Raw genomic sequence first — 26,710 nt, forward strand, 5'->3', positions numbered from 1 at the left:
AATAAGAAAGAAAACATAATGCCTTGAATGAGATATCCAGAATAAATAAAAACAAAATGTCTGATATTTTTAATTATGGCAAGTGCGACCTAAATAAATCTAGAAAAACTAGAATAAGAAGGAAATAAAATTGGAGCCACCACTTGCATCTTGAATAAAATTCTTATTCATGCAGTGACTTGAAATAATTAAATTTCATCTCTTAAACTTTCACGTTGGGGAAATGTAACTATGGTTCGATTCGATATGAAAAATCCTTAAGAGGGTTTTTCTTTGTTGTATTTTATCATCCCGTTATGTATACATGTATATAAAGGACAATTGGTAATAAAAACTTTGATGATATGCGCAACAAAAAGAAAAAATAATAATCATGGTAATTGTTTAAGAAATTTTTTAAATTTTTGGTAGATTCTACTTGACGGTTAAATTGTAAATTTTCTTGACAACGTAGAGAAGAACTAACTTTTTTTTGTTTAGGAAATATCTCTCTTCGAACTAATTTCTACGTATATAAAATCTCAAAATAATAGAAAAAACATAATGCCTTCAACGTACATAAATAAATAAAAATAGAATGTGTGATATTCTTGATGATCATACATAAAAATAAGAAGGAAATTGCGTCACCACTTTACATTGTAATAAAATATTTGGGGCCAATTTTTATCTCTTGAGTGAAAATAGAATAATTTACTCCTAGAAGTGGATATAATTCGCCCCGATCTATTTTCTCCTTTCTTAAATCTAATATCTCTGAAAAAAACTCCAACTTTAGCTCTAACATTAATTCTACCATGAACTTTTTTTTGTTTCATAAGAAAGTCCTAATTTTATGTTCAGTCCTAATTTTACCCCTAAACTTTAATTTTCTTTTAAAACACCTCCAAACTTTAAGTCAAGTGACAATTCTACCCTAATTTTCTTTCTGTACCATTAAAAAACTTAGCTGTAGATTTAGTTCTACTTTTATCCAATTTTTTGTTTGTCTCGTAAAAATCATCAAGTTTTACACGAGTTCCAAAAGATCCTGTTGATCCTCCTTCCAAAGTCTCTCTCAGTGATCTAACATAGCATGTCCAGCTATTGCTCTAGCCTTTCTCCTTATTTTAGATAGAAGAAGATGTCTTTTGGAGATGAATTTTCCAATCAACCCAAACATCGTCTTCTTGGGTATGAAATTTGAATAAAAAGCTAGAATAATTAGGATTGACTTTCTTCAATTGCTTTTACTTTTAAGAGAGTCTTCCTTTCATCTCACTCAAAAGCCTTTGATTTTGTGCTCAATAATCAATATCACATGCTCGGGAATGTTTCGTCTCTCGCGATCGAAAAGCTCGTGCTCAAAATATTCGGCTCGAGACACTCGAACATCTCGTACTTGGAAGTTTTTCATCTCCCGATTGTCAGCAAGAAATTTTGAACAAGGGATAAACGACGGCGTATTTGTGACTCGAGTATAAGTTGTTGGTCTTTTATGAGAGAGTAAAATTAAGCCTAATATCCTAAAAAAATTTATAAGTTTTGCTCGTGCCTCAATTCTACCTTTTGTCTCATAAAAAACCTCTAACTTTATGTGCAATCCTAATTCTACCATAAAACATTTTTTGTCCCATAAAAAACCCTAACTTTAGGTTCAGTCTTAAATATACCCAGAACTTTTTTTTTCTATCTCTTAAAAAAAAAACCCTTCAACTTTAGGTCTGGTAACAATTCTATCCTAAACTTTTATTTGTCTCATAAAAAAATTTCTAGCTTCTAGATTCAGCTTCAATTTTATTCTAATAATTTTCGTATCATAAAAAATCACCAACTTATACTTGAGTCCTAAATTTGCCTCTAATAACTCTCTGTCAAAATTGTCCTTAGTGATTTTGCGCTTATTCTTTGATCTCTTGTATTTAGGAATGTTCCATCTCTAGCTCTCAAAGAGCTCCCACTTAGGACGCTCGAATAGCTCTTGATAAAGACAGATTTGTGGTTCAAATAAAAATTTGTAATCTTTTTGGAGTCTGTAAAATTTTACGATAAAATTGGGACAAGACCTAAAGTTATGGAGTTTTTCATAAGATAAAAAAGAATTTAAGATAAAACTGAGATATGACCTAAAGTGGATTTTTTTTTTGGGACAAAAACAAGTTTAGGGTAGATTTGAGATTGGACATTAGGTTGGAGATTTATATGAGACGAAAGGTAAAATCGGGAGAAGAGTTAAAATTGAAGGTTTTTTAGGGTATTGCGTTGGTAAAATTAGGACTCGATAGTAGAAATGGGACATAACATAAAATTGAGGATTTTTTAAGGGACAAAAAAAAAATTAGGGTAGAATTGAGAATGAACCTGAAATCAAAGGTAATTTATGAGATAAAAAAGTTTATGGTAGAATTGAAATTGTATCTAAAGTTGATGATTTTTTAAAAAGTAATACCACGAAAAATCTCAAACTAGTATACATATGATAAATTTATCTCAAATTATTTTTTAAATCACAAAAAATCTCAAACTGGTACACATATGACAAATTTAACATAAACTATTTTTTTAGCACAAAAAATTCCAAATTTGTACACCTGTGACAATTTTACCCTTCGTTGGTTTTCCGTTAAATTTTACTATCAAATTGTTGAGTTAGATGATACGTGGCGGTTGGTGGATATATTAGTTTGAGTTTGTACCCTTTGTCATAGATGTATCAATTTAAGATTTTTTTGGTATTAACCCGATTTAATGAAAAACGATGAAGGATCTAATTTAGAATTTTTGGTGGCCAAAAAAAATTTGTTTGAAGTAAATTTTATCACATGTATACTAGTTTGAGATTTTTTGTGATAAAAAAGATAATTTTTTATAAATTTATCATATGGGTACCAATTTGGAGTTTTTTGGGGTCAAAAAACAGTTTGGCGTAAATTTGTCACAAGTGTGCTAATTTAGAATTTTTTATAGTCTAAAAAATAGTTTGAGGTAAATTTATCACAAACGTATCGGTTTGTGATTTTTCATGACATTGTTTTTTTTTTTTTTTTTTTAAGAATATCAGACCCCCTTGGGCCCTTGTAGTGAAGGTCTAATTACTAGAATACCCTTAATATTTGCACCTCTTTTTGTCAATTAGGGTTTTAGACGAGATTTAAGAAAATTCTCTCTTCCGTCGTTGTACACCGCCATCTCCGTGGTTGCCTTACCTCTCTCTCCTCTGAAACTTCCGTCGCCGGCAGCGACGGCACCGTCGCACGCCGGAGTGGCCGAGGCGATCGACAGCAACCAACGTGATCTTGTTTGTCCAAGGCTGATTCGTGAGCCGCGCGAAGCCTCTCCCTATTCAGCTTCCCTTGTCGTCTGACTGCGTAAGAAACCCGCGACGGTGAGTCTCTCTCTCTCTCTTTCTGTTCCATATATGAGTAATGTTATCCAAAAGTCTGGTTTCGCGTTCTAACTTATGATCTTTTTCTGGAATTATGAGCGGTGGAAACTCCATGCGTCTCTTTTTGGTTGCTGATATGCCAAAGTTAGCCTTTGAATGAATTAGCCGATGACTCATTTTGGTTTTGTGGAATCCATGTAGTGATGTGGGAGTTCTGCTTCCCAGTTTTGGATGGTTTCTTTCTTTCCTCTCTTGTTTGGAAACTATAGCGACATTGTATAAGCAGCAACTATAGGTGTCGAAACCCTGAATGGTGAACCTCAAAACCTATAAGCATCCATTCTGATAAATCATCTGTGGGATTCGGAGTTGGCTTTTTTTCTTGTTAGTTTGCTAACGTTGGACCGTGTGTTTACTAGTAGGGGAGTGATATAGGTTATTTTTCAACAGAGATGCAATTTAACTGAACCCGGTTGATCTAAAGGATCATTGTGAGTTGCTTCTTTGATTGATGGTGTTGTTGTGGAGCTGTCATCTAATGCTTTGTTTGTTCTTGCAGTAAAGGTCATTTCTTTTTGTCGGGAAAGATGAGTTTGATATCTCAGAATGTTGCATCTAAGATAAAAAACAAAAACAAAAAGGATGAAAACCACGAGTCTGCGGTTTTGAAAGAGAAAAGGCTGAACGATGAAGGAAGAGAATCGGATGCCGATATCGCAAGGACGACGAAGAAGAGGAAGAAAGAGAAGGATAGTCTTGTTGAAATTGAAGAGCAGAAGGAAATGAAAAAGCTCGAGAACTTTTTGTTCGGATCCCTCTATGCACCTGTTGAGTTTGGGAAGGAGGACAGAGAAGAAGTCCCGAACGAGTCCCAGAATGGTCCTGCTTTATTCTTCACTGACCGTTCTGCAAATAGTCAACTTTCCGTTTATGAGGAGGACTCTGAGTCCTCAGATTATATGAATGATGAAGAGGCGATAAAGCAAAGAATACCTGTTTGGGTGGATGAGGAAGAGGGAAAGGCAAATATTAATATAGCTACTGTTAACAGATTGAGAAAACTGAGGAAGGAAGAGAATGAAAGTACTATATCTGGTTCCGAGTTTGTGTCAAGGTTAAGGGCTCAACATGCTAAGCTAAATCCTGGGACCGAGTGGGCCCAACTTGATAGGAAAGATAGTACCTATGATGACGAATCATCTGATGAAGAAGAAAATGGGGTTGTTCTTGCCGGGAGACACAAGGATTCTGAACAACTGGGCAACATTCTTCGAACCGATGAAGACCTTGTGGTGAAGAGGGGTGCAAAACTTTTGCCTGGACTTCTTGAATATTCCAGGCTTGTGGATGCAAATGCTGAGGATCCATCAAACGGTCCGATTAATTCAGTTCAATTTCATCGGAATGCTCAGTTGCTGGTTGCTGCTGGACTAGATCGAAGGCTTAGATTTTTTCAAATTGACGGCAAACGGAACACAAAAATTCAGAGCATCTTTCTTGATGATTGCCCTATCAGAAAGGCATCCTTCACACCTGATGGATCTCAGGTCATTGTATCAGGAAGGAGAAAGTTCTTTTATACTTTTGACTTGGTGAAAGCAAAGGTCGATAAAATAGGCCCCCTTGTCGGAAGGGAAGAGAAGAGCCTGGAAGTCTTTGAGGTTTCTCCTGATTCTAGTATGATTGCATTTGTGGGCAACGAGGGCTATATCTTGCTAGTTTCATCCAGGACAAAAGAGTTGATTGGAACATTGAAGATGAATGGAACTGCTCGCTCCATAGCTTTTGCTAATAATGGCCAGGAGTTGCTGAGCTCGGGCGGCGATGGGCAGGTCTATCACTGGGATTTAAGAACGCGGACTTGTTTCCATAAGGCTGTGGATGAGGGCTGTATTAATGGCACGGCACTTTGCACTTCTCCTGATGGAGCATTGTTTGCTGCGGGTTCAGACAGCGGCATTGTGAATGTTTACAACAGACACGAGTTTTTGGGTGGGAAGAGAAAGCCAATCAAAGCCATTGAGAATCTAACAACTAAAGTGGATATCTTGAAATTTAATAATGACGCCCAAATACTGGCCATCTGCTCTGGCATGAAGAAGAACAGTTTGAAGTTGATACACGTCCCATCCTTTAGTGTGTTCTCGAACTTTCCTATGCAAAAGAGGAATCTGGAATATCCTCGCAGTGTGGATTTCAGCCCGGGAGGAGGTTTCTTGGCTGTAGGAAATGCTGCTGGAAGAGTTCTGTTATACAAGTTGCACCATTACGATCGGGCATGAGATTCAAAATTGAGAATTGGCATCATAGGTCAAAGTGCCGGGACATTCCTCCTCGGTGTTGAAAGATCGAAATTCCGAGGTTTTGTTGGTTTGGTGAAGGTTTCTCAATCGATGGAAGTTATGGATGGTGATTGCTTCTCTCCTTTTGGTAACTTATTGAGATGACACTGAGAATTCTCACTTGCTCTATTTTGGTGGCGTTTGGTATTGTTTATCCTTTCAGTCTGCTCTATTCTCACTGACTCCGACCCAGATGACCACTCTTGTCCCTGAAATTGCTCGCATATGCAAACACTGGAGAAGCCGATACGAGGAACTGCAGGGCATGGACACAGAAGTATGCATGGGTGAAAAGATCAGGTCCTGCCATGTTGATGTGTGTAGGAAATTGAACATATGTGATGACTGAAAAACTTGTAGGCAATTGAAAAATGCTGATAGGCATGCTTTAGAATCTAGATTATGTTGAATTAACCCAACAGAAGTGTCCGAAGTTCTTCTCTGTATTTGCAGAACTATTTCTACTTTGGTTATTGTTGTTTGTGTGCTTGCAACTATTTGGCTCTTCAGTACACTGGCAATCTACTTGAACCTCGGATTGAGTCTTGTGCAAGTTGTCTGTTGACTGTCTTGTTCCAAATATTACTTCCATAAATCTTCTGATTTTCTATAGTGCAGTAGAACTTTTTCTTATGTTGATGCGAAATTGATCTACTGTGTGATTATGGCCCTCGGTGAACTGCTAGCTCATACGTGGTTGAGATGATCAGGTCCATGTCTACTACTGAAGGACAAATATCATTTTCAGTTTTTTCTAGTGGATTTTGTTTAGCGATGAGGCAGTCACTATTGAAACATACTTTCACACAATCATGTTAGTAATTGCACGACCATATCTACCTGTAAGTGTCCTCTTGGGTATTTCACTGAAGTGGGAGCTGTGAAGCATTCATGTTCATAAACCTATAGCTGCAGTTGGATGAAGTAACAGTGCTTTTGACTAACAACATGAGTATGCTTACAGTCCTTTCGTAGCTTTTGAAGTGAGATAGAACAGATTAATCATCTCAGATGACTACTTTTGGTTTATTGGTATTAGCAATCCCGTTAGATTCAAAGCCCGACAATGCGATATGAGATCCAGTTGGGTACTCTGAGAAGAATTACAATATTCTTATTTCTGTTCAAAGCTGAATGTGTGAAAGAAGAAAAGAAAAAAAGGAAGGCTACAGAAAGGCCATGCCTTTGAACTCTGGAAGTGAAGCAGTTCTTGCTAGCAGAAGATAGCATACCAAGAACTGAAGAGAACCCATTTTCCAGAGGAGAGTACTGCTGCTAAGGGCGTACATGTTATCTCCACTATAACTTTATATGCCGTTAATTCCAATTTTGATGATGATGATGAACCAATTCTCTGCTGATCAAACGAGCCAGATAATTCGACCAAAAAAAAAAAAAGAGCCAGATAAAACCTGCGTCGCTAGAGTGATCAGTGTAGGCGACAAAACCCAAATGTCCGATACTAGAACTCAAGAAATAGGAAATTCCATAAACATGTGGCCAGGAGTTCCCTGTCGAAAAGGAGAATTCGAGTGATTAGTCGATGAAAATAGGCCGTAATGTCTTCACATTTTGTAGCCTATCAAATAAGTAGAGAACTACGAGTGGCCTCGTCCTCCAGCAAAGATCATCGAGACAATTCCTCAAGTTAGTCTCCGCATTTTTATAAGTTACGATTTCCCGGGATACTTGTCCAAAAAATCATAAATCTATTATACAATAGTCAGTTCAATCTTAAATTGGCACTCATCTCAATTGTGACAATTTAGTTATAAATCTTTCAATTGTGTCAATTTACTCATAAACATTTCGAAGTTTTGCTAATTTAGTCCTAAAACCTATTATTTGGATAATTGACAGAAATGACTATATTGATAAATTGTCAAAAGATTTAGGATTAAATTGACAATGTTGAAAGGTTTGGAATTGCATTGACCGTCGTGCAATATGTTTAGGACTCTTTGGACAATTTTCCCAAGGTTCCTTTCTTTATAGCTACTTATATTTTCCATATCAGAAATATCACCGACAGCACCAGTGGTCTAGTGGTAGAATAGTACCCTGCCACGGTACAGACCCGGGTTCGATTCCCGGCTGGTGCAACTCTATTTTTTTTTTTTTGTGAATTTTTTTTTTTGGAAATTTCAGAGGAAATTTAGGCCCTTTATCATTGGAATACGACGGCTGAAAATGATACAAACTAGTCGTTCTGAGACAAAACACCACAATCTGCGCGCTTGCGCTTGATAATTTGTACAAGACAGTTCATGAAATATTAGCATTTATACAAGGCCAAGGTAGCTTTCACTTTCACTTTCATGCATGCTGATTTAAAATTATCACATCTCATAACATTATTATTCAACATCAACAAATCACAGACTCGCCTCGCTGTTCCTCGGAGACAAAGGACTTGGAGATTTCTAAGCCGCTTTCGCGAATCCGATCTTGAGATTACCGAAGTCGAACACCGTGTGGTATGCTCCCATGAACATGTCCCCCAGAATCCTGAGATTATGTAGTCATTTAACTTTCATACCATATTGCAGAGAGACATGTCAAAGATGCTGTATCTTTGGAAATATCTGATGTCCAAAATGTTAGTTTGTTCATACAGGGCAAAGGAAAAAAAATAATCAAACTCACAGAGTCATGCTTTATTGACAGAATGGCATACCAGAGAGGACCTTCTGGGACGTCCAGAGGAACGAATCCGCTTACACAGATCGACGAGCAGTCTTCTCCGACTTTGAGAATATACTGTGTAGTTGCTCCCAGAAAGAAAAGGAAATGGTCAGTGTCCTAATGAAACCATTGATGTCAGGAGTTCCTAATGGAGAACCTTGAAGATTCGAGCCAGGTTACTTTGAAGGTGCAAGTGCAGCAACAAAATTTGTTCAACAGGACATGGGAGATAAAGTATTGCTTTTGTAGCCGCGGATCCTCATGGTCGTTGAAGAGCATGAAACTCAAGTCTAAAAAGGGAATGAGGAATGCTCGGGTACAAGGATATCTTACTTGTTGAGGAGATAGTGGGAAGGACTTATTGCCGATGATGAACGAAACGTGTGGCATGTTCTCAATGTTATCGCAGTCGACGAAGGATTTCCCCATGGGGTTCGGCAACTTCTCGCACAGCTTCAGCATAGGGAAAAAAAATAACAAAGAATTCTTGCTTCAGCATGTTTGACTCCAATGCTGTTCATCACAGAAACAGATATCTTCAACCGAATATCACCTCGTTTATGTATTTGAAAACTCTATCCTTTGTTTTCTGCTGCTTGAGCTGCATTTGAATCCAAAAGGCAATCATCTCGCAGAAAGCACATAGAGCGGTCTCATTGACCGAAGAACCCTTTTCAGTCCCATTGTAGAACGTCCTATCCATTTGTGTGCTGCAATAGTCAAAACTGATTTCTTAGACCCGGAGAAAGTGGTGTCACAGGTTGGAATCAAGACAAATTTTGTACCTAAAATGCTGGGATCCATTGTACAAACACAGTCCGATGTCTACACATACTGTTTCTGGGCGGAGCTGCAGGAACGGCAAGTTAAGGATCGGAGTTTTTGGTCTATCTATGGAGATGGACTTGAATTATTACCAAGACATAGGAAGAAACACAAACCCCCGATATCAGAAATTCCCATATCTGATTTCCGTAATTGGAGACGACAGTTTGACATTCAAAGCTCACAATTCCTACTGCTCCGATCGCGTGATTAATTTGAGCGATGACCTTCTGTGATAGGAAACTCATAAAATGGCGTCGAAAAGCAATTATAGGAAGGAAAAAACGACCACAAAATATTGATCTTGAAAGAAAAATTCGGAAGCGAACTCTACAGTTGGACCAGCAAGAAATGATGTTCCCGTATCCAAAACAGCTTCACAGCCGTCGTCGCACAATCCTGAAACCAACATGATAGGATGTTATGAGTGCTTTCAGATCATGAATCAGCATTTTACAGATAAATGAAACAAGCATATATCAATTGACAGTGGAAACACAAACTCAAAGCACAACGAGTTATTACCTGTTGAATAGCCGGCTACAAGAATGTCGCCCACATCAATCTGGAGATTTTGCAGACAAAGTCAGGTGTAAAATCTTTCGGTAAGGAGAGTTATTAAAAGAGTTGATCTTTACTAATAACATAAACTTCAAATCTCATCCCTGACCTGCCAATAACCCTGTCGAGTAACCGGGAAGTAAGAATGTTCGCCCCTGAAGTGCCTGCAATCTAGACCGCCGAAGACAATCTCGCCTCCCAGATTCGATGTAGGGTCACGATTAAACCAGACTGAGAATATTTGCTGAGTAACATGGCCTTGCTGCACCATATTATACCTGCAATCGTATAATAACCAACATGTACAGTGCACCATGAATGAAAGCTTCTCATGGATAGAACACACCGATAAACGCATATAGGTACCACACTGGTGTAGTTCCACCAACAGCAATATCTCGAAAGCCGAGCCCGAGTATCCCGTCGAATTGAGCCGCTAAGAAAGCTAAAAAGCCCTCCTTCCTAGCCTCAACAAACTCCTGAAAGATGAGAAAGAATTTATTGAAGCGTTCAACAGAATGAAATCCTGATTTGATGGAAGAGTTGAAAGCAGACAGTGAGCACCCACTTGATCTCCAACAACAACGTCCCCAATTTTGACATTATCTTGGCTAAAGACTCCGGAAATTGAAGCAGAACCATAGTGGATTTTACATGGTATTCCTAGATTAATAAGAACAAGAAAAGAAACCGAATCAGCAACAACCAGAAGTGAATTTGTACATGCATATTCTTACACACCACAGTTAATTTAAATTCTGATGATGTGATGAAAGTCTTGCAATGAACAAATCTCTTACCAATCTTGGTGTAAGTACTCGATAGTCTCGCCCTGTATCTTGAATGAAAATAGCAATTAATCTGCATAGAGGTAAATAGTTCACTTACTTCATAACTACTCACTTAGGAACATTAAAAACGTAGATGTATATTGACTTGGTCACTTACAGAAAACAGGCATTTTGAAGATGGCACCCAAAGATTGGAGCTTCCAGTGTCAAAGATGACTGTGAATTTCTGTGGCGGCGTGCCGATACCGATCTCTCCATAATATTGGGTGTCAAGATAATTCTTCAGATATATTATATCTGCTTCTGGGTCCATTGGATTCCTTCTTGTATTCCCCTTCTTCCTAAGGTGAAAATGGTCTCCTGCTCTGCTAATTCCAGCAGCATTTACACTGTCAAAATCAAGTGTCCGCTTCTTCAGACCAATTCTCGACAACCCCTCTGAGGAATTAGCCTCAAACGCGAAGGATCTTGAACAAAGCCATGAGCATAATGCTACTATGACGAGGCTCTTTGAAGCGGCCATTCTCGTCCAGTTCAGTCCAATCTAAATATGCTTCACAAGCTGCATAGCAAGAAAGCAAAACTCACACATGGAAAAAGCATGGGAAAACACCAGTTTGCACATAACTTGCAATTCAGCAACACCATTCTTTATTCAATTTTGTTCAAATGGAGTCATTTGTTGGCTGCTTTAACCTGATTAAATACTACAAGAGCATTAAGTGATTCTCTTCCATCTAAGTAGTAAGCACACATCCATGCAATGGGAATGGAGACTAGCATGATTTGGTATTTTCCAAGAGATGAGAAGTAGGAAAGTTCATACCTGCATTGAGAGAAGCAATCCATGATGGAGAACGAGATGTCTTAGTGGCTTCCCATTTAGTAGAGTGAAGGCTGGCTAGTTGTCTGCTGTTCCTTCTGCAAGCAGACTTACCTTGCCCATTACATAAAACTTTTTGAAGATGGTCAGATAACCTAATGAAATGATAAATGGCAGTGTCACTGGGTGACTCCTGTGCACTAGTTAAGCATAATTTTTATGGAATAACTTAATAGTAATAGTGTACATTATAGATAATAGGAGAGACGGAGGTACATCGGAACTGTAGAGTTTCCAAAAAGTGATTACTTAACAAGTGCTTCCATGGCACCGATTTCCGGAATAATACCATGAACAGGACAATCACATTGCAAGACTTGTATATAAATTAGTTTTTTCTGGTGGGACCGGTGGGTGTCACCGCCCGAACACACCCCACTCTGCGCGGGCCACAGGAAAGATCTACAGCAATCAGCAATCCCTTCCACGGGCGTCGTGTGAATGCCTCGGGGTACTGTGTCTCGGGTCACTGGCCGCCGTACATTTGTTCATTTTCGTCGCAATCCGATAACGAAGTCGTAGCTAAGTGATCGGGTTAGTTGTAATGTACTACATTCCATGTTTGCTTCCGGTGAAATGAACACGTTAACGATCAAACAGAGTCCTAAAACGACATGGTGTGTGTCCGGGACTACGGTGGAAATAGACCGATTTGGGACTCAAACCCCTTCTCCCTTTTGTCCCCTGTTTGTTTTTGGGGGGTGTCAATTCTTTTCTTCAGGAAGCCACCCGGCAATTTCCTTTGGTCTGTCATGTTCCCTCCAGGAAGCCACGAGCAATTTCCTTTCGAGTCCTGGGTTGCATACTTTTGTACGCAAGACGACGCCGTCGAGAGCAAGTGCATCTTTCGGCCCACTGCCATTTTCGTCCTTATGTCTTTTCGGTCAACTGTAGTTCGTTTCTACCAAGAGGCCGTATGTTGGGCTTTTTCCGAAAATGGGTAAAAAATGTTTTACAAAATTAGGGCTAAATTTTTTTTATTTACGGATACGGGCTCGTGCAGTAGTATGGGTCGCTTTCATTTATTTATAATTTCGTATTTTTAAAAAAATTTAAATTATTTTATATTTATAACATTCATAGTTATATAACTTTGTAAATATAATTTTTTTCTTTTAAAAATTATTTTTATAACATAATTATCAATAATTAATTAAAAAAATTTTAAGATATATAATTAATAAATAATTTAGTATTTATGTAATTATTTTATTTAGTATGTAAATAATTAATAAAAAATATTCATAAAATAAAATTGGTAAGATATATGAAGATAACATATCTAGATTAAAAGAACGTGGATAACAATTCATGAGCTAAAAAAATCCAGCAAATCAAAATTATAATAATTGATAGCAATCCTCAACCCCAATTACATTAATCGAAGATGTCGTCATCCTATGTGATCTTACGTTCTGCAATCGAGTCATCTCTGTTGTTCGGCGGGTATAGTATTGTATCGAGAATAAGGATGAGGTTCCGGGTGAGTAGGATATGTAGATGACGAACGCATATCCTGTGATGGGAAGCGTGATTGTGATGTGGATGCATTAACAAAGTCAGAAAATATCTTACGCTCGGATAGTACATATCATACCGTAGAAGGGCATGGGAAAAGAAGAGAGAAATCGAATCCATAAGAACTCAAAGAATTTGCTGGATCTAGGATTGTCGATTGTCACGGAAGGTAAAATTGGATCCCTCATGAAATGGGCCGGTAAACTGGCTGAACACCGCATTGAACTTTGTTTGGCTGAACCCCGGAGTAAACCCGGAGTGAAATCTATCGTATGATAGGCTAAGGGGTAGGAGACGACATCATTAACTGGATGAGCTCGAGTGGTCCTGCAGGTCGACCGAATAGTCTCATGTGGGTCATCCACGTGCGGCCCAATGGATGTTGTTGTAGGTATTGGTTGAGGTGATGGAATCATTGTCATCCGCATCTCATTGTTGTAAGCGCATAGCATTGCTCTAACTATCCTCGCTATAGCCCACATGTTCTTCCGAGATGTAGCGGAACTTAATTGTATGATTTGTTCTACACCATCACCCTGTTCATGAAATCAAAGTCAGCAGAAGTTATCAAATGCCAATAACTTATGTTACTAAAAAAATAATTAATAAAATAAATTAAAAGTATTTGCATGAACTGTTGCATTCATTGCACCTTCCTTGTAAGAAATTTAACTCCATGTGTGTCTACGGTACCATTACATATATTCTGAATGATATTGAAATGGCTTCGTTGCAAGAACACCATTGATTATATAGTCAAAATGATCGTCCCATATATCAATCCACCGTCTGACCAAATCGACCTAATTCGTTACAACTGGCCTCAATTCAATATTATTAAAGGCTATATGATTACGGGGAGGAGTAGGTATTGCCTCTTGCATACCAAACCGACAAAGTACTCGGTTTGGATAATGTCACTCAACGATGTAGAAACAGATGAGTGGGACATGAACCCTCCAAATGTGTTGTCCCTTGAGGCAGATGTCTGGTAGAATTTGAAGAATATCATCGATGTAAGGCTTCTAAGTAATAATTAAAACATATCAAATTAAACGAAAAATTAATTTAAAAGCTAACATTACATTGAACTCGTTGATTGCTATCATTACTTATATCTTCGGATGTCATTCTATCAAATTGGTAGCGCAAATATGGCAAAGTATGTGTGGAGACTTTTGTTATTTGTCGAGCTTGACTCCGATTACATAAACAAAAGACAAGAACAATTACACATATTATGAATTGAAAAAAATTTATGACTCACGAACTGAAATGGCAATAGATCATATACCGACTACCAAGAGGTGCTTCTAGTAAAGGATCACGATTTCCGATGGAAGGGGAGACACAAGCGAAACGATCCCACGCCCAAATCTACAATACATGTAGGGCACCACTGACTTAAGACGCCGATGGATCGGTTGCATTGTATAGCTCCCGATACAACTACGCAAGTCTTGTTGAACCCTAATTGTACTATGTAGGATGTTCGAGGTGCTCTAGTAGTGGAAAAAAAAATCAAACTAACCCCGGCATCTAATTTGTCCGAAAAGATAGATCCTTCAAATAACCGGAGAATGAATACCCTAGCATGCTGCAGTATGGTAACCTCATCGGTATCGTCAAGAATTACACCAAAGTATTTTATCAGCCAGCCTAACTTTACCATCGAACCACGTAATCGGGATGGGCGTTCGCCAAGTAGATTCTCACAAAGAGTGCCCCAATTCATATTAGTAGAGCTAGTAAGCGCATCTCTATCAATGAGAAGCCCCGTTAGAACCGCGATATCCTGCAGTATAATCATGCATTCACCTTCCGACATATGGAAGGTGTGAGTCTCGGACCTCCACCACTCGACCAAAGCCGTAATCAAATGCCAATTAAGTTGCCAAAATCCCATTAAATAAAATTCGTAAAATCCCAAACTCGAAGATACGGTATTATACGATCATCAAGTTCAGGTACGTGTAACGTCGATCTACCTCGCTGACATTTAAGAACTTGATTCTCATATATTTATAAAAAGTTTCATTAACCATTAGTAGCAATTTTATTATGATACAATTGTTACAAATGATAGATTAACTGCTAAATTTCTTAATTACATCGGCGTCCCATATGGTCTGTGATCTATGTCAGACCTGCCGTATAAGTAGTAAATCATCCTCGGGTCCCGGCTGGATATAATTTATACGTGCCATGTCTACAAATGAAACATAGGAATTTTAATAAATATCGCACAATTGTGATATTATAACATTACAAAAAATTCATATATTTAATTTACATAATTCACACAACTAAATTGAGTATGAAAATCAAATGTATTACATTCAATGTTCATATTCATTTCGTACTATTCTATCTCCCGAGTGCAAGTCACGAAAGATTTAGACGACATTCCGCTAAATAAAGAAATTACAAATTATTTTACATCTAAAATTTAATAAATATTTTCCCTACACATTAACAAATTAACATTATAACTATCAATATAACAAATGAAATAAATGCCATAACAAAATAAATAATAATAATAATAATAATAATAATAATAATACAAAAAATTCAAATAGGGTAAAAAAAATATTTACGAATTTAGGTATTCTTTAAAAATATTTACGAATTTAGGGCATGTGCGGCTGTTTCACAGCCATTTTTTTTTTTTTGGGTTTTTGTAAATTTTTCCATTTTTTATTTTTTTTAATAGCCCTTTCTCGTTCCTAAATGCGTAAATATTTGTAAAGAATACCTAAATTCGCAAATATTTTTTTTACCCTATTTTTCAAAAAAGCCCATAGCAACCCATAAAGAACACAAAAACACAAAAACATTATAACTATTACCAAAACATTAACGAAAAATTAAAACATATTACTAACAACCTATAAGTAACATAGAATTACATAAAAGACTCACATTTCAACTAAATATACTCATTAAATCTCATTAACATTATAACTATTAATATAACAAATGACAAAAAAATAAATAATAATAAGAACAATAATATAACAAATGCAAATAAATGATTCATGTATAAATAATAACAAAATAAATAAATCTATACCTAAGAAACTTAAAAAAAAATAACTACACCAAAACTTAACCCAAGCTGCCGAGGGAGAGCACGCATTGAATGAAGAGCTCAAACGCCCGGGAGAAAGCACCGAGTGAGGAGGCCGGCTTTGCTTTTATCTCAAATTCTGCTAAATAAAAAATTCACAAATTAATTTAAACATTACGAAAATATTAACAAAAAAATTAAAAAACATATTACTAACAACTTATACATAACATAAAATTACATAAAAATTTAATACTTAATTAAAAAAAATTAATATCGATAAAGGCGCATGAGGCGAAGGAGGATCTCCTTCAATGAGCGAGGAAGGATGATGAAAAGAAAGTACCGAGCAAGAGAGAACGAGGATGAGGGAGAATGAACGAGGGCAATGAAGAATGAATGCGAGTGAGGGAGAAAATGAACGCGGGCGAGGGAACAATGAAGGCCGGAACGAAGAATGCACGCGAGCAAGGGGGAAAATGAACGCGGGCGAGGGAAGATCTTCGTTGCCAGCTTTGCTTTATAGCAAAGCCGGCCTTCACAGGCACACATATTTGTGTGCCCGTGAAGGAGCAGGCACCTGAAAATGTCAGGCGCATAGGGGCTTGGGCCCGTGCGACTACCGCACGGGCGGACTGCCGCGCGGGCCCCGAATTGCTAAATAAAAAAAATTGCTCTAATTTCGTAATTTTTTTTTTGGGCCCATTTTCGAAAAAAGCCCCCGCATGTTCAATTGAAAACTCAATTATTTTTTAAAAATATTTTTCTAATAAATGTTGTTTCTAGAAAATGAATTGTTTTCTTGTATTTGGTTCCACTGAAGACGCAGTTAGAGAAGATATTTTATGGTTTTTATTAACGATAAAACTAGCTAACAAAACAATTGATTGTTAACAACAACCGCTAGTTCAAACCGGTCTTATTTAAGGGTACCTAATAAAAATCAATTAATTAACAGCACATTTACGAATTATTTAAGTTCAGATATGAATTTCTTTTCAATTTCGAAGGTTAAAAATAGAAAAAGCAAAAGAAAATAATTTTTTTTTATGGTCATTGTTTTAAAGATTGGTAAAATGATTTCAAATGACAATTTTCGCAATTTACTATATTTTTTTTTCTGGTAGTAATTCATCTGTATATCAGCTATCCAGACATCTTCTCACAATTTGATGATTTTTTTTTTGTTGGTAGTAATTCATCTGATTATCAGCTGTCCAGACATACTTTCATTCTAAAAGCTCAAAGCAATAGATTTCATAATGTTAGGAAAAGGGAAAGCAATCGAGCTAAACACTAGAATCTGCCGTTTGGTTACTTATATAAACTCCCACATGAAAAAAAGAGAGAAAAAAGAAGGCTTGTAACAATCAATTACAAAATGTTACCACTCTGACAAAACAATTGCCTCTTCCTTTGCTGTTTCATACATGACTAAAAAGTGATAAACAAGCCAGGCGAGAATACAAGTGTAGAGTAGCTAGCAAAAAATAAATAAGTAAAGAGAACAACCGTATAGAAGATCCATATGATAGCTCTTTGTTCCTCCTGTTCAACCCACATTCACCAGCACCACACTGATTACTGCACAGTTACAACATTTGATGCCACAAGATTTCCGCTGGTCCTTAGAACCTGGCTTTCAACTTGTCCTCCCAGAAATCCCTTCAAATATGAAAAACAATCCTGGCCCCTATCAAACGAGCGTAACGTCCCACGCAAAGAGCCATATTACCAGTCCATAGTCAAGAATACAACCTATCACATCATCAAACAGCTGATGTAAGCGAATATTCATATGTGTCCCGGCTTATACTACCTTTCCAAGAAATGATATGCAGACCGCATATCAAGATACTTTGCAGTTTCAATAAGCCCTTGTCATGCTCGAGATTTCAAAACCTTTTAGACACTTTGTATAGAGTCAGAATCAGCCTCCTCATGCTAAAGGTAAACTTCAATTATTGCAGGAAAAGCAGTGCTCTGAACCAATGGTTGCTCAATAAAAGCTGCCTTAATGCAGCTAAAGTTAAATCAATAAACATATGTTACTCCACTTTTGCACACTTCCCACCCTCATAGTAGGATGACCATTTGCATGACCATACTAAAGTTTTTGACAAGTAATAAGTCTAAAGATATAGCTCACACCATTTAAGGGAGACCGCTCTGTTGTTAGCTCTGCCAGTAGTCCTATACATGCTAAACCCCAGCTGCTGCTTTAGCATCAGAGTCCTTCTTTCCCTGCTAATTGGGCAATCAGGTAAAGATGTCATTATGTCATCCTGGAGAAATCAAAGCAACATTAAAAAACTCAAGTAAAAGGGACTTCAGAACCCAACTTGATGTCAACCACGTAAGGCTCCTCATATATGTAGGATGGCAATTTGGACAAGCGCGCATGGCAACACTTTTGCTCTAGAAATCAACTTCCGGCCAGAAATTGATTTTTCTACTTCTAGAGAAGTAAATCGTTTTTATTTTTTCAAGTGGCTCCAAAACTACTTCTGGAGCGAAAAAATATTTCAGAAGTACAAAAATGAAGTTGCGTAACCAAACGAATTTCTGTTCCAGAAGTTGTATTACTAAACGGATTTCTGCTTCATAAGTGTTGTCATGCACGCCGACAAGTCTCATTACTATACCAGAATCCTTGAAGCAATTTTATCTTGGAGATTAATTGTAAAATGAGTGAGCTGCCGTTTTAATTTCTGTATTTTTTTATATACACAGGTATTAAACTCTTGAGAAGTTGACTGTGATTGACTGAGCAGCCACAGCAGTGCACATGGAAAATGATATTAAGGTATTAGAATAGGCCATTGAATACAGCCAGAATTTTCTTCTTTTAAACTTATACCTGTTCCCAAACATTTTGTCGTTGTGATTAGATGAATTATATAGTTGAATCAAGAACTGAGAGGCTCATGCTCATGTTATACCTCCGATGAAGGACCCCTCCGTATCTTGCGAGTGGGCATCCTCATTGTAACAAATTCCTCAGCAGAAGTTGGGTGAATGCCCACTGTAGCATCGATGTCTGCTTTGGTCAAACCAGCTTTCACAGCAACAGCGAAGCCCTGGAATTGAACACTTCAAAATCATTAAAAAAACTGCAAGTGCTAAGATTTAATTAAGCCAAGTTAGGTCAAAGACATCTTACCTGTACAGTTTCTGGAGATTCTTCCCCGCACATATGCAACCCAAGAACTTTGTCTGTTTTTGCACAGACAATGAGCTTCATAAAAACACGGTCAGGGAGCCCGGAGATAGTTGCCTTCAAAGGCCTGAAATTTGCTGTGAATATATCAACGTCGCCATATTCTTGAATAGCCTGCAACATTCTTCAACTATTAAATATACATGTAATGGCTTGCCTGATAAATATGTGAAAAATATTCTATTACTTGTTCTTCACTGAGTCCGACTTGTCCAATTGGAGGCTGGGAGAACACAGCTGATGGAACAGCTCTATAAAGAAGAAAAAAGCAAAAGTGCATTTACAACCATCAGAGGACATAATTAATATATCATGAAAGGAGCAACCCCAGCTTATACACCAATTATAATGCAACATTCTGCCATAAAAGTCGATATGAACCCTAGATCTCCTGCAGTAACTGTTGATGCCAAGACAAAATGCCTAAAATCAGTTTGATTATTCACATTCTTCAACTTCACAAATTTACCAAGCCATAAAACCAGTTATTTAAGTAGCATCGCATCTTTGCTGAAACATACCAAGAGAATAGACCAGTCAAACACGGAAGAAAACATAATACAAAGTCGTGCCAATATTTTCCAACATATGTGTCATACTCTCCTTCTAAGCGCATGACAACACTTTTGGAATTCTGCTCCAGAAGTGTTTTTGGAGCAGAAATCCGTTTGGTAAAACTTCTGGAGTAGAAATCCGTTTGGTTATGCAAATTTATTTTTTACTTCTGGAGCTTTTTTTTTTTTTTCTTCAGAAGTAGTTTTGGAGCCACTTGAAGAAGTAAAAAAAGTTTACTTCTGGCCAAAAGTTGATTTCTACAACAGAAGTGCTGCCATGTGTGCCTAGTATATTAGAGTATTATGCCTAATGAAGAAAACATGTGGTGAAATGCGCAACAAATAGGGCACAATGCCACTCTGATAAACCCAAAAAACATTTGTTCAACATTACTGCATTGAAAATGTGATAACATAAAGAATGTAAATTGTCTACTTCATGTAAAAGTGCATATTGACCATAAACATTAGTCTTTCGAGTGCATATTTACTTCTAAAAGAGGTAATGTTAATCAACTTCTTGCAGAATCAAATTGCATAAAGAAGAAGTTCTTGAGAGGTTAAAATAAACCGAGGATAGTTAATTGCCACTGCAGAAGACTAAAGTAACACAGGCGTTGCAACTTTGAGGTCTTTGAAGAGGCAGGCCTAGGTTCACAGTAGTTCCGAACATCTATTTTAAAATCTATTGAGTTGGTTCAGTAGCATCTCAAACATTTTCTAGCATGAATCAATGTCCAATTGAAATTAAGCGTTGATTCTTGTGTGCAATTGCTGAACTTCCTCATGCTCAATTAATTTAATGGCTGCAACACCACTGTCATTACAATCATTTGGATATGTATACTACCAAAATTAAGCATGATTGATTATACACAAAAGGTACAGGTACCTCACTTAAAAGTATTAATTAGGATTCATTGACTCCCAAAATATGACTATATCAGTACCTGTAATCAGGCTTTGTTGGCTCATTCAAAAATAGAGTCTTTGCCAATGCTACTCCCTCCATCAAAGCAACTGGGGTCAAGTTAATTCTGTCAGTAACGTCCCCAACCGCCCAGATGGATGGAACTGATGTTCGTGAAAATTCATCAACCTAGGAAAAATGGAAGAAATTATATGTGAAAACTAACAGAAGGAGGAGGCAAAGAGCACTGATGAAACTACCTCTATAGCTCCATTCTTGATAAGCTTTACTCCAACTTCCTCTAATCCTAAATTCTGCACTCAAAGTGTTCATTCAAATACAGTTATTTCATTGAAAGTATCTATCACTTTCAAAAGAACGGTCCATTTAATGGCATCGAGGAACTGCAGACCTTTGTATTAGGCCGTCGTCCTGTAGCAAACATAATGTGTGAAAAACCTTCTTTTGTTCCTTTATTGGTCTTAAGAGACAGTGAACCATCAGGCAACTTTTGGATGGCTTGAGGTGACTCCTCATTATGGACCTCAATTCCTCGCAGGGACATCTGCTCAGCCACAAAATCCCTGATCTGCAGCAGTGAAGAAGATATGTTTCTATGACAGACATGTAACTGTAAACATAATGGTAGTGTTTTTGCTATTTGAGTCAACCATTTATCACCTCTTCATCAAAACCTCTCAAAACCTTCTTTTGCCTTATAAATACGTGGACATCACTTGACAAACCACTGAAGATACCAGCAAATTCAAGAGCAATGTAGCCACCCCCGATGATTGCGACTTTCTCGGGCTTTGAGGGCAAATCAAGTGCTGCATCTGAGTCAATTGCATATTCTCTGCCAGGAATTTCAGGAACAAAAGGGCGTCCCCCCACTGAAACTAGTATGTGCCTAGCTGAATAGAGCTTTCCATTCACGTCAACCGTGTGAGGGTCCACAATCTGTCCAATTCCATCGAATTAACATAAACCCCTGGAAAGGACAATATTGGACACTAGAACATTTATTACAAGAGGTACATAAACCCACCTTTCCACGGCCTTCAATTAGAGTGATGCCGGCATTTTTTAATATATTCTTGTAGATACCTGTAAGTCGTTGCAACTCAGCATTTTTGTTAGCCATTAAGGTGCTCCAATCATGCTTAGGCTCAGCATCATACGTCCATCCAAATCCATGACTCTCTTCAAATTCATGAGAATACTTGGATCCATAAACAAGTATCTTCTTGGGTACACAACCTCGAAGTACACATCTGCATTGAGAGTATCATTAAGAGGAAGTAAAGAAAGAAAACTTGCGACCGACAACCCTGTCAATGAGGACATTCATGCAGTGCTAATGATGACTGCCAAGAAGTCTTTGATCATGGACCAAAAGATCCATTCAATTCTAGATAAAACATAATTAAGGAACATCACAACGCCTACAGTTGTCTACTGACAACTGCATAGACTAGACTCCCAGGCCGTGTTCCTGAATATAAGTAAAGAGCCATTTTTACCCATCCTATGTTTGGGTCAGTCAACAGAGCAGCATTCACGGGATAAGGGGATATACTTGTGTGAGGTAATAAGCCTAGGTTGCTAGAATTTCTCCACAAGGCCTTCACCAAACTTCTCTGCCATGCAAATCAACTATGGTCCCGAAATTGGATGCTAACTGATGAAATGACAAACATTATCGATTCAAGCAAACCTTCTCAAAGCACTTAATCTTTGGCATGAAAAAATTTGCTTTCTCCTTTATCACCCCACATCTCAAAAGGACATTCCCAGGTAGAGATTGATACAATACAGTAAGGATCGAAGCTGCAAACTTACATGCTAGCTAGGAAGTAGGAACCCAATCCTTTCAACAACCAACAAAGAGAACAGAATTTAAACTTTGGAACAAAACAACCTACAGCAGAGCATATTCTTCTAGAAAACGTTACAGCTGACCTAAAACAACATCCGCCAGCTAAAACTCAGAAGCATCAAGTACATCACACGCTTCGCCCGCCAGAACAAATTCGCTCAGGAAAAAAAAGGGAATTAGAAAAGAAAAGCAATAGAGGGTCCGCGAATTTCAGCTTACGTTCCGCCGACGCCTCCGGCAGTCTCGGAGGAGATGGTGGAGAACGGGAGCTCGCAGACGGCGACGGAGGCGCCGAAACTGGCGGCGAAGCGGGAGGCACGGACCCCGCCGCTCCCGGCGCCGATGGTGAAGAGGTCGAAGTCGTAGTGGCGGGCGGTCTCGGCCCCGTTGACGGAGTCGGCGGCCTCGACGGAGAAACGCTGGCGGCGAGGCCGGGGATTGGGGAGGGAGCGGAGGCCGAGGTGGAGGTCGAGGGTCCGGGGGCCGGCGGGAGGGAGGAGAGAGAGGGAGGAGAGGGAGTGGGAGAGCGGGAGTGGGAGCCTCCGGCAGAGGGTTTGGAGGGACGGCGAGGAGGAGAAGGTGGCGGTGAGCTTCGGGGTGGTGATGGAAGTGGCCATTCGTGCGGCGGTTGGGTAATGGCTGTGGAGGAATGTGAGAATTTCGATATTTGAATTGTTATTTTTTCTTTCAATCAAAACAAAAAAATTGTCACACACACACACATATATATATATATATATATTATATTTGAGCTCAAAATCAATTTGGATTTCATCTCTCTCTCTTTGGCTGAAGAGGATTGCATATGGGATGACGTGATCATGCAAAAGAATGTTGCACACAAGGTGTCGTTTGGAGCTTCAGAGTATTGTAGGTTGATAATGCCGGATGTTTTAAAACTCTTTATGCCGGAGAAAATTATCAAAAAAAATCTTAAATCTATTATAATTGTGCAAATTCAATCTTACATATTTTTTTTCGTGTTAATTAGATCATAAATCTTTTAAATTTGTGCTAATTCAATCCATTCGGTCGGTTGACATTGATGTGATAATTTTTAATGATATTTAAAATTTAAATTTTTTCTTTCTTTTTCTCTTTTCTTTCCTTACTTTCTTCCATTTTTTTTTCCTTCCCACATGCCCGCGAGGATCATTCGAGCTCATCGGCAACTAGGCAAGAGTCTCAAAGCCCTTGCTCAACCTTCCCAGTGTGCGTGAGGCAGGGGTAGCCTCACCAATAGCGGGCAAAGGCGAGGTTGCCCTTGCTCGTGATGGCCGGTGAGCTTCGGCCACGGCTCGCCGATCGGTGGGAAGGAAAAAATAAAAATAAAAAGAAAATATAAAATAACAACAAATTTGGAAAAATACTAAATTATTATTAAAAATTGCGTATGTTAGAGTCGGCGACAACACATTAGTGTCGATCGGTCAAATAAATTGAATTGGTACAAATGCAAATGGTTCAAAACTCAATTGACAAAAAAAAAAATTTAAAACCGAATTGACATAATTATAATAGTTTCAGGATTTTTTTTAGCAATTTTCCTCTCAATGCTCCTCAACATAGATACTTCATGGGAAAACTCATATTCCTTTTTTTTTTTTTCTAAGTACCATCTTTTTAAGATTATTTAATCTAACGTTTGACTATTTCACTGTCGCACAAAAAAAACTTTTTGAATTTCCGGTAGAAGGAAACTTCGCTAAGGAAAAAGCTCTCGACATGGTTGTGTCAGGCTAGGTAAGGCCCGACATCACACGTAGCTCATGCTGGTCGCGCCCATGGGGCCTTGACGAGTTAGGTGAAATCATTTCTGGTTATGCTTAAAAAAAAAAAAAAAAGTTAAAGTTAACAATGCTAAGTTTTATAATGTCTTTTAACAATAGGTCCACGCTTTTTTTTTTTCTCTTTTTGCTAAAACACTCCCCTAACAAAGTGTTATGACCGATTCACCTATTATGGGTCCCACCTTTGAGCATCTTCAACCTTTTTTTTTGGTCGAATCATCTTCAACTTTCTCTTGGTGTTTTTTTTTCTTTTCTTTTTTGCGGGTCCCACTTTCCTTTCTCTCCATGCCACTTTCAGCATCTTTCTCTCTTTCTCTCTCTTGTAGAGAATGCAAACCATAATTTGCCTCCACAAAAAAGCACATAACTTAGTCGAATGATGTTTTCCCGGTCTAATTGGTGGTTGGGCAAGTTATGGAATAATTTCTCCATTCAAAACCGACCCAATATAATATAGAGAAGAGATCCAACCATACTTTGCATCCCTACCAATAGACTTTACGAGCTAAAAGCCAAACATGCATTTGGCATGCTCACTGATTTTACACTTTCTCAAGAAGTGGAAACAAAAAGGTAAAAATTTTCCATTAATGTTCTGAAATGAGACTAAAACTGAAATTGCTTGGAAAAAAGAACCTTCATCATTTGCTGAGTCCAAACCACAATTAGACCAATATTATAAGGAGCTATCAAAATATGCGCCTTGAAATCATTAAGCCAAATAGATTGCATAAAAGAAAGAGGTCAACGAAACCATGTCCGGGGTAATTTTCATCGAAAAGAATACTCAAAAAATAAAATGCATGCTCTTGGGAAAAAATAAAAAAATAATCATTAAGTTCATAGTTAGAAATTAATGGGATGATAAACTTTTTTTCACTTGGTGAAAGCAAAATTCTTTGGGATGGAATAAGTGAAAAATTTCAACTAACAGAATTCCCAGATGGAGAGAAACTCAGCAATGCCAAAACCATCAACTTAATCAAATTCAACAATTACAATTAATTTATCAATACCACTTTTCCCAGCCATAAAAAAGAGATGAAAGAAGAAAAAAGACCTCCAGACTTCATTGACCCTAACCCATCACAAAAAAAAAATTACCACATTACTCAACACTAAGTAATACTTCGAATTTAATCAATTTATCAAGCACCCACCATAGAAACCGATAGAAAAATCATCTCAAACGTCGAAGAAAACAAAGTAAAAGGGGAGAGAAAGAGAGAAGCATAAAGATGAAGGAAAATGGGACTCGCCAAAGATGAAGGAAAATGGGACTCGCAAAAGATGAAAACATTAAGAAAATGCAAATGATGCTAAAAGGTGGGATCCACAATGGGTAAAATGGTTACAATACTTTGTTGGAGTGTATTTTACCCAAACTGAAAGTGGAAAAAGCATGGCCCTTTTCAATAATGATATGTAATTTCACATATCCCAAAAGCAAGCGTAAACATATCAATCAATAGTGAAACCTGTTTTTATTAGTGACTTACCATAATGAGTTATCAATTTCATCAATTTGGCAGCCAGTAACCTTTCATCAAAAGCTCCGACCAAAAACAAAAAAAAACCTTTCATTAAAAGCTATTCACTTGTTATGAATATTTTGCTTGGTTTAATGGTCAAATGTTGTCTAAACTAGCAAACTGTGTGTTCGTCTCACATAATTTAATGCAACAATAGAGATTTATCCGACTCGTACCGTGCTCAATTTTCATGGATTAAAAATCCACTTAAAGGTGTTGGCTCTGACATCGTTTAACCACTCGACAAGAAAAATCCATTTAAATTGATACATAAACTATAATTGATCGGTAAAATTCATTTATATCTAGATTCATTTATATTACACACATTGATGGTGAAGGAAAATAAATCTTTGCAAGCGATATTCATCATTGTCCTACCGAAGATGGATTTAGTCGAAGGGCCAAAAGCTACCACATAAAATCATGAAAAAAAAGTGCATTTAAAATCCTGAATTTTGTGTGAGGAACCCAAATAAATCCTCAATCTTTCAATTTATGCAGTTATTCCCGGAATCTTGCCGGAAAAAAAAAAGTTCAATTGAATTTATTCCGTTGAAAATTGCTTACACGGCTGTCATCAATAATTGCTTGCATGGTAGCATGAAGAGAGTGCTACGTTAGGGAAAATCGAAGAATAACTGACCAGCTTGCCTTACTTCATTTTTGCAAACCGATTCAGGACTCGCTCGCACCGATGAGAAGATCTGAAACTTGATTGCATCTCATGTCCGATTTTTTTTTTTTTTTAGGACTTCCAATGTAGCTATTTTCATAACCGAT

General features: G+C 37.7%; 3 protein-coding genes and 1 non-coding gene across 13 annotated transcripts; 2 read left to right on the plus strand and 2 right to left on the minus strand.

The window, feature by feature from the left end:
• The first annotated feature begins 3,137 nt into the window (after window positions 1-3,137).
• LOC115752026 (U3 small nucleolar RNA-associated protein 18 homolog) lies at window positions 3,138-6,309 on the plus strand. 2 transcript variants are annotated; one of them, XM_030690047.2, is made up of 2 exons: window positions 3,138-3,364; window positions 3,924-6,309. In XM_030690047.2, the coding sequence occupies exon 2, from the start codon at window positions 3,952-3,954 to the stop codon at window positions 5,644-5,646; it is 1,695 nt and encodes a 564-aa protein (XP_030545907.1). In that variant the 5' UTR covers window positions 3,138-3,364; window positions 3,924-3,951; the 3' UTR covers window positions 5,647-6,309. The 2 variants fall into 2 exon arrangements, with proteins under 2 accessions (XP_030545907.1, XP_048138472.1); XM_048282515.1 differs by having other exon boundaries at window positions 3,929-6,309.
• A 1,428-nt stretch (window positions 6,310-7,737) lies between these two features.
• Window positions 7,738-7,808, plus strand: TRNAG-GCC. Its single transcript has one exon. It is a non-coding gene; the product is annotated as a tRNA-Gly (tRNA).
• Window positions 7,809-7,907: 99 nt separating this feature from the next.
• On the minus strand, window positions 7,908-11,548 carry LOC115752059 (phytepsin-like). 6 transcript variants are annotated; one of them, XM_048283043.1, is made up of 14 exons: window positions 11,395-11,548; window positions 10,726-11,130; window positions 10,578-10,638; window positions 10,346-10,440; window positions 10,147-10,256; window positions 9,887-10,055; window positions 9,742-9,781; window positions 9,551-9,615; window positions 9,333-9,446; window positions 9,177-9,241; window positions 8,945-9,101; window positions 8,725-8,844; window positions 8,384-8,466; window positions 7,908-8,214 (listed from the first exon to the last, which is right to left on the minus strand). In XM_048283043.1, the coding sequence occupies exons 2-14, from the start codon at window positions 11,089-11,091 to the stop codon at window positions 8,130-8,132; spliced, it is 1,530 nt and encodes a 509-aa protein (XP_048139000.1). In that variant the 5' UTR covers window positions 11,092-11,130; window positions 11,395-11,548; the 3' UTR covers window positions 7,908-8,129. The 6 variants fall into 6 exon arrangements, with proteins under 6 accessions (XP_048139000.1, XP_048139001.1, XP_030545964.2 ...); XM_048283044.1 differs by having other exon boundaries at window positions 8,945-9,086; window positions 10,144-10,256; XM_030690104.2 differs by having other exon boundaries at window positions 10,144-10,256.
• A 5,868-nt stretch (window positions 11,549-17,416) lies between these two features.
• LOC115731210 (glutathione reductase, chloroplastic) lies at window positions 17,417-23,283 on the minus strand. Of its 4 annotated transcripts, none has more exons than XM_030661853.2 (11): window positions 22,825-23,283; window positions 21,775-22,000; window positions 21,408-21,686; window positions 21,139-21,315; window positions 20,987-21,040; window positions 20,767-20,915; window positions 19,450-19,513; window positions 19,206-19,376; window positions 18,985-19,122; window positions 18,194-18,286; window positions 17,417-17,707 (listed from the first exon to the last, which is right to left on the minus strand). In XM_030661853.2, the coding sequence occupies exons 1-10, from the start codon at window positions 23,220-23,222 to the stop codon at window positions 18,245-18,247; spliced, it is 1,698 nt and encodes a 565-aa protein (XP_030517713.2). In that variant the 5' UTR covers window positions 23,223-23,283; the 3' UTR covers window positions 17,417-17,707; window positions 18,194-18,244. The 4 variants fall into 4 exon arrangements, with proteins under 4 accessions (XP_030517713.2, XP_030517711.2, XP_030517710.2 ...); XM_030661851.2 differs by having other exon boundaries at window positions 18,194-18,289; XM_030661850.2 differs by having other exon boundaries at window positions 17,417-17,800; window positions 18,194-18,289.
• Between the last annotated feature and the right edge of the window lie 3,427 nt (window positions 23,284-26,710).

Source organism: Rhodamnia argentea, chromosome 7 (assembly GCF_020921035.1).
Source record: "Rhodamnia argentea isolate NSW1041297 chromosome 7, ASM2092103v1, whole genome shotgun sequence".
Lineage (NCBI taxonomy): Eukaryota > Viridiplantae > Streptophyta > Magnoliopsida > Myrtales > Myrtaceae > Rhodamnia > Rhodamnia argentea.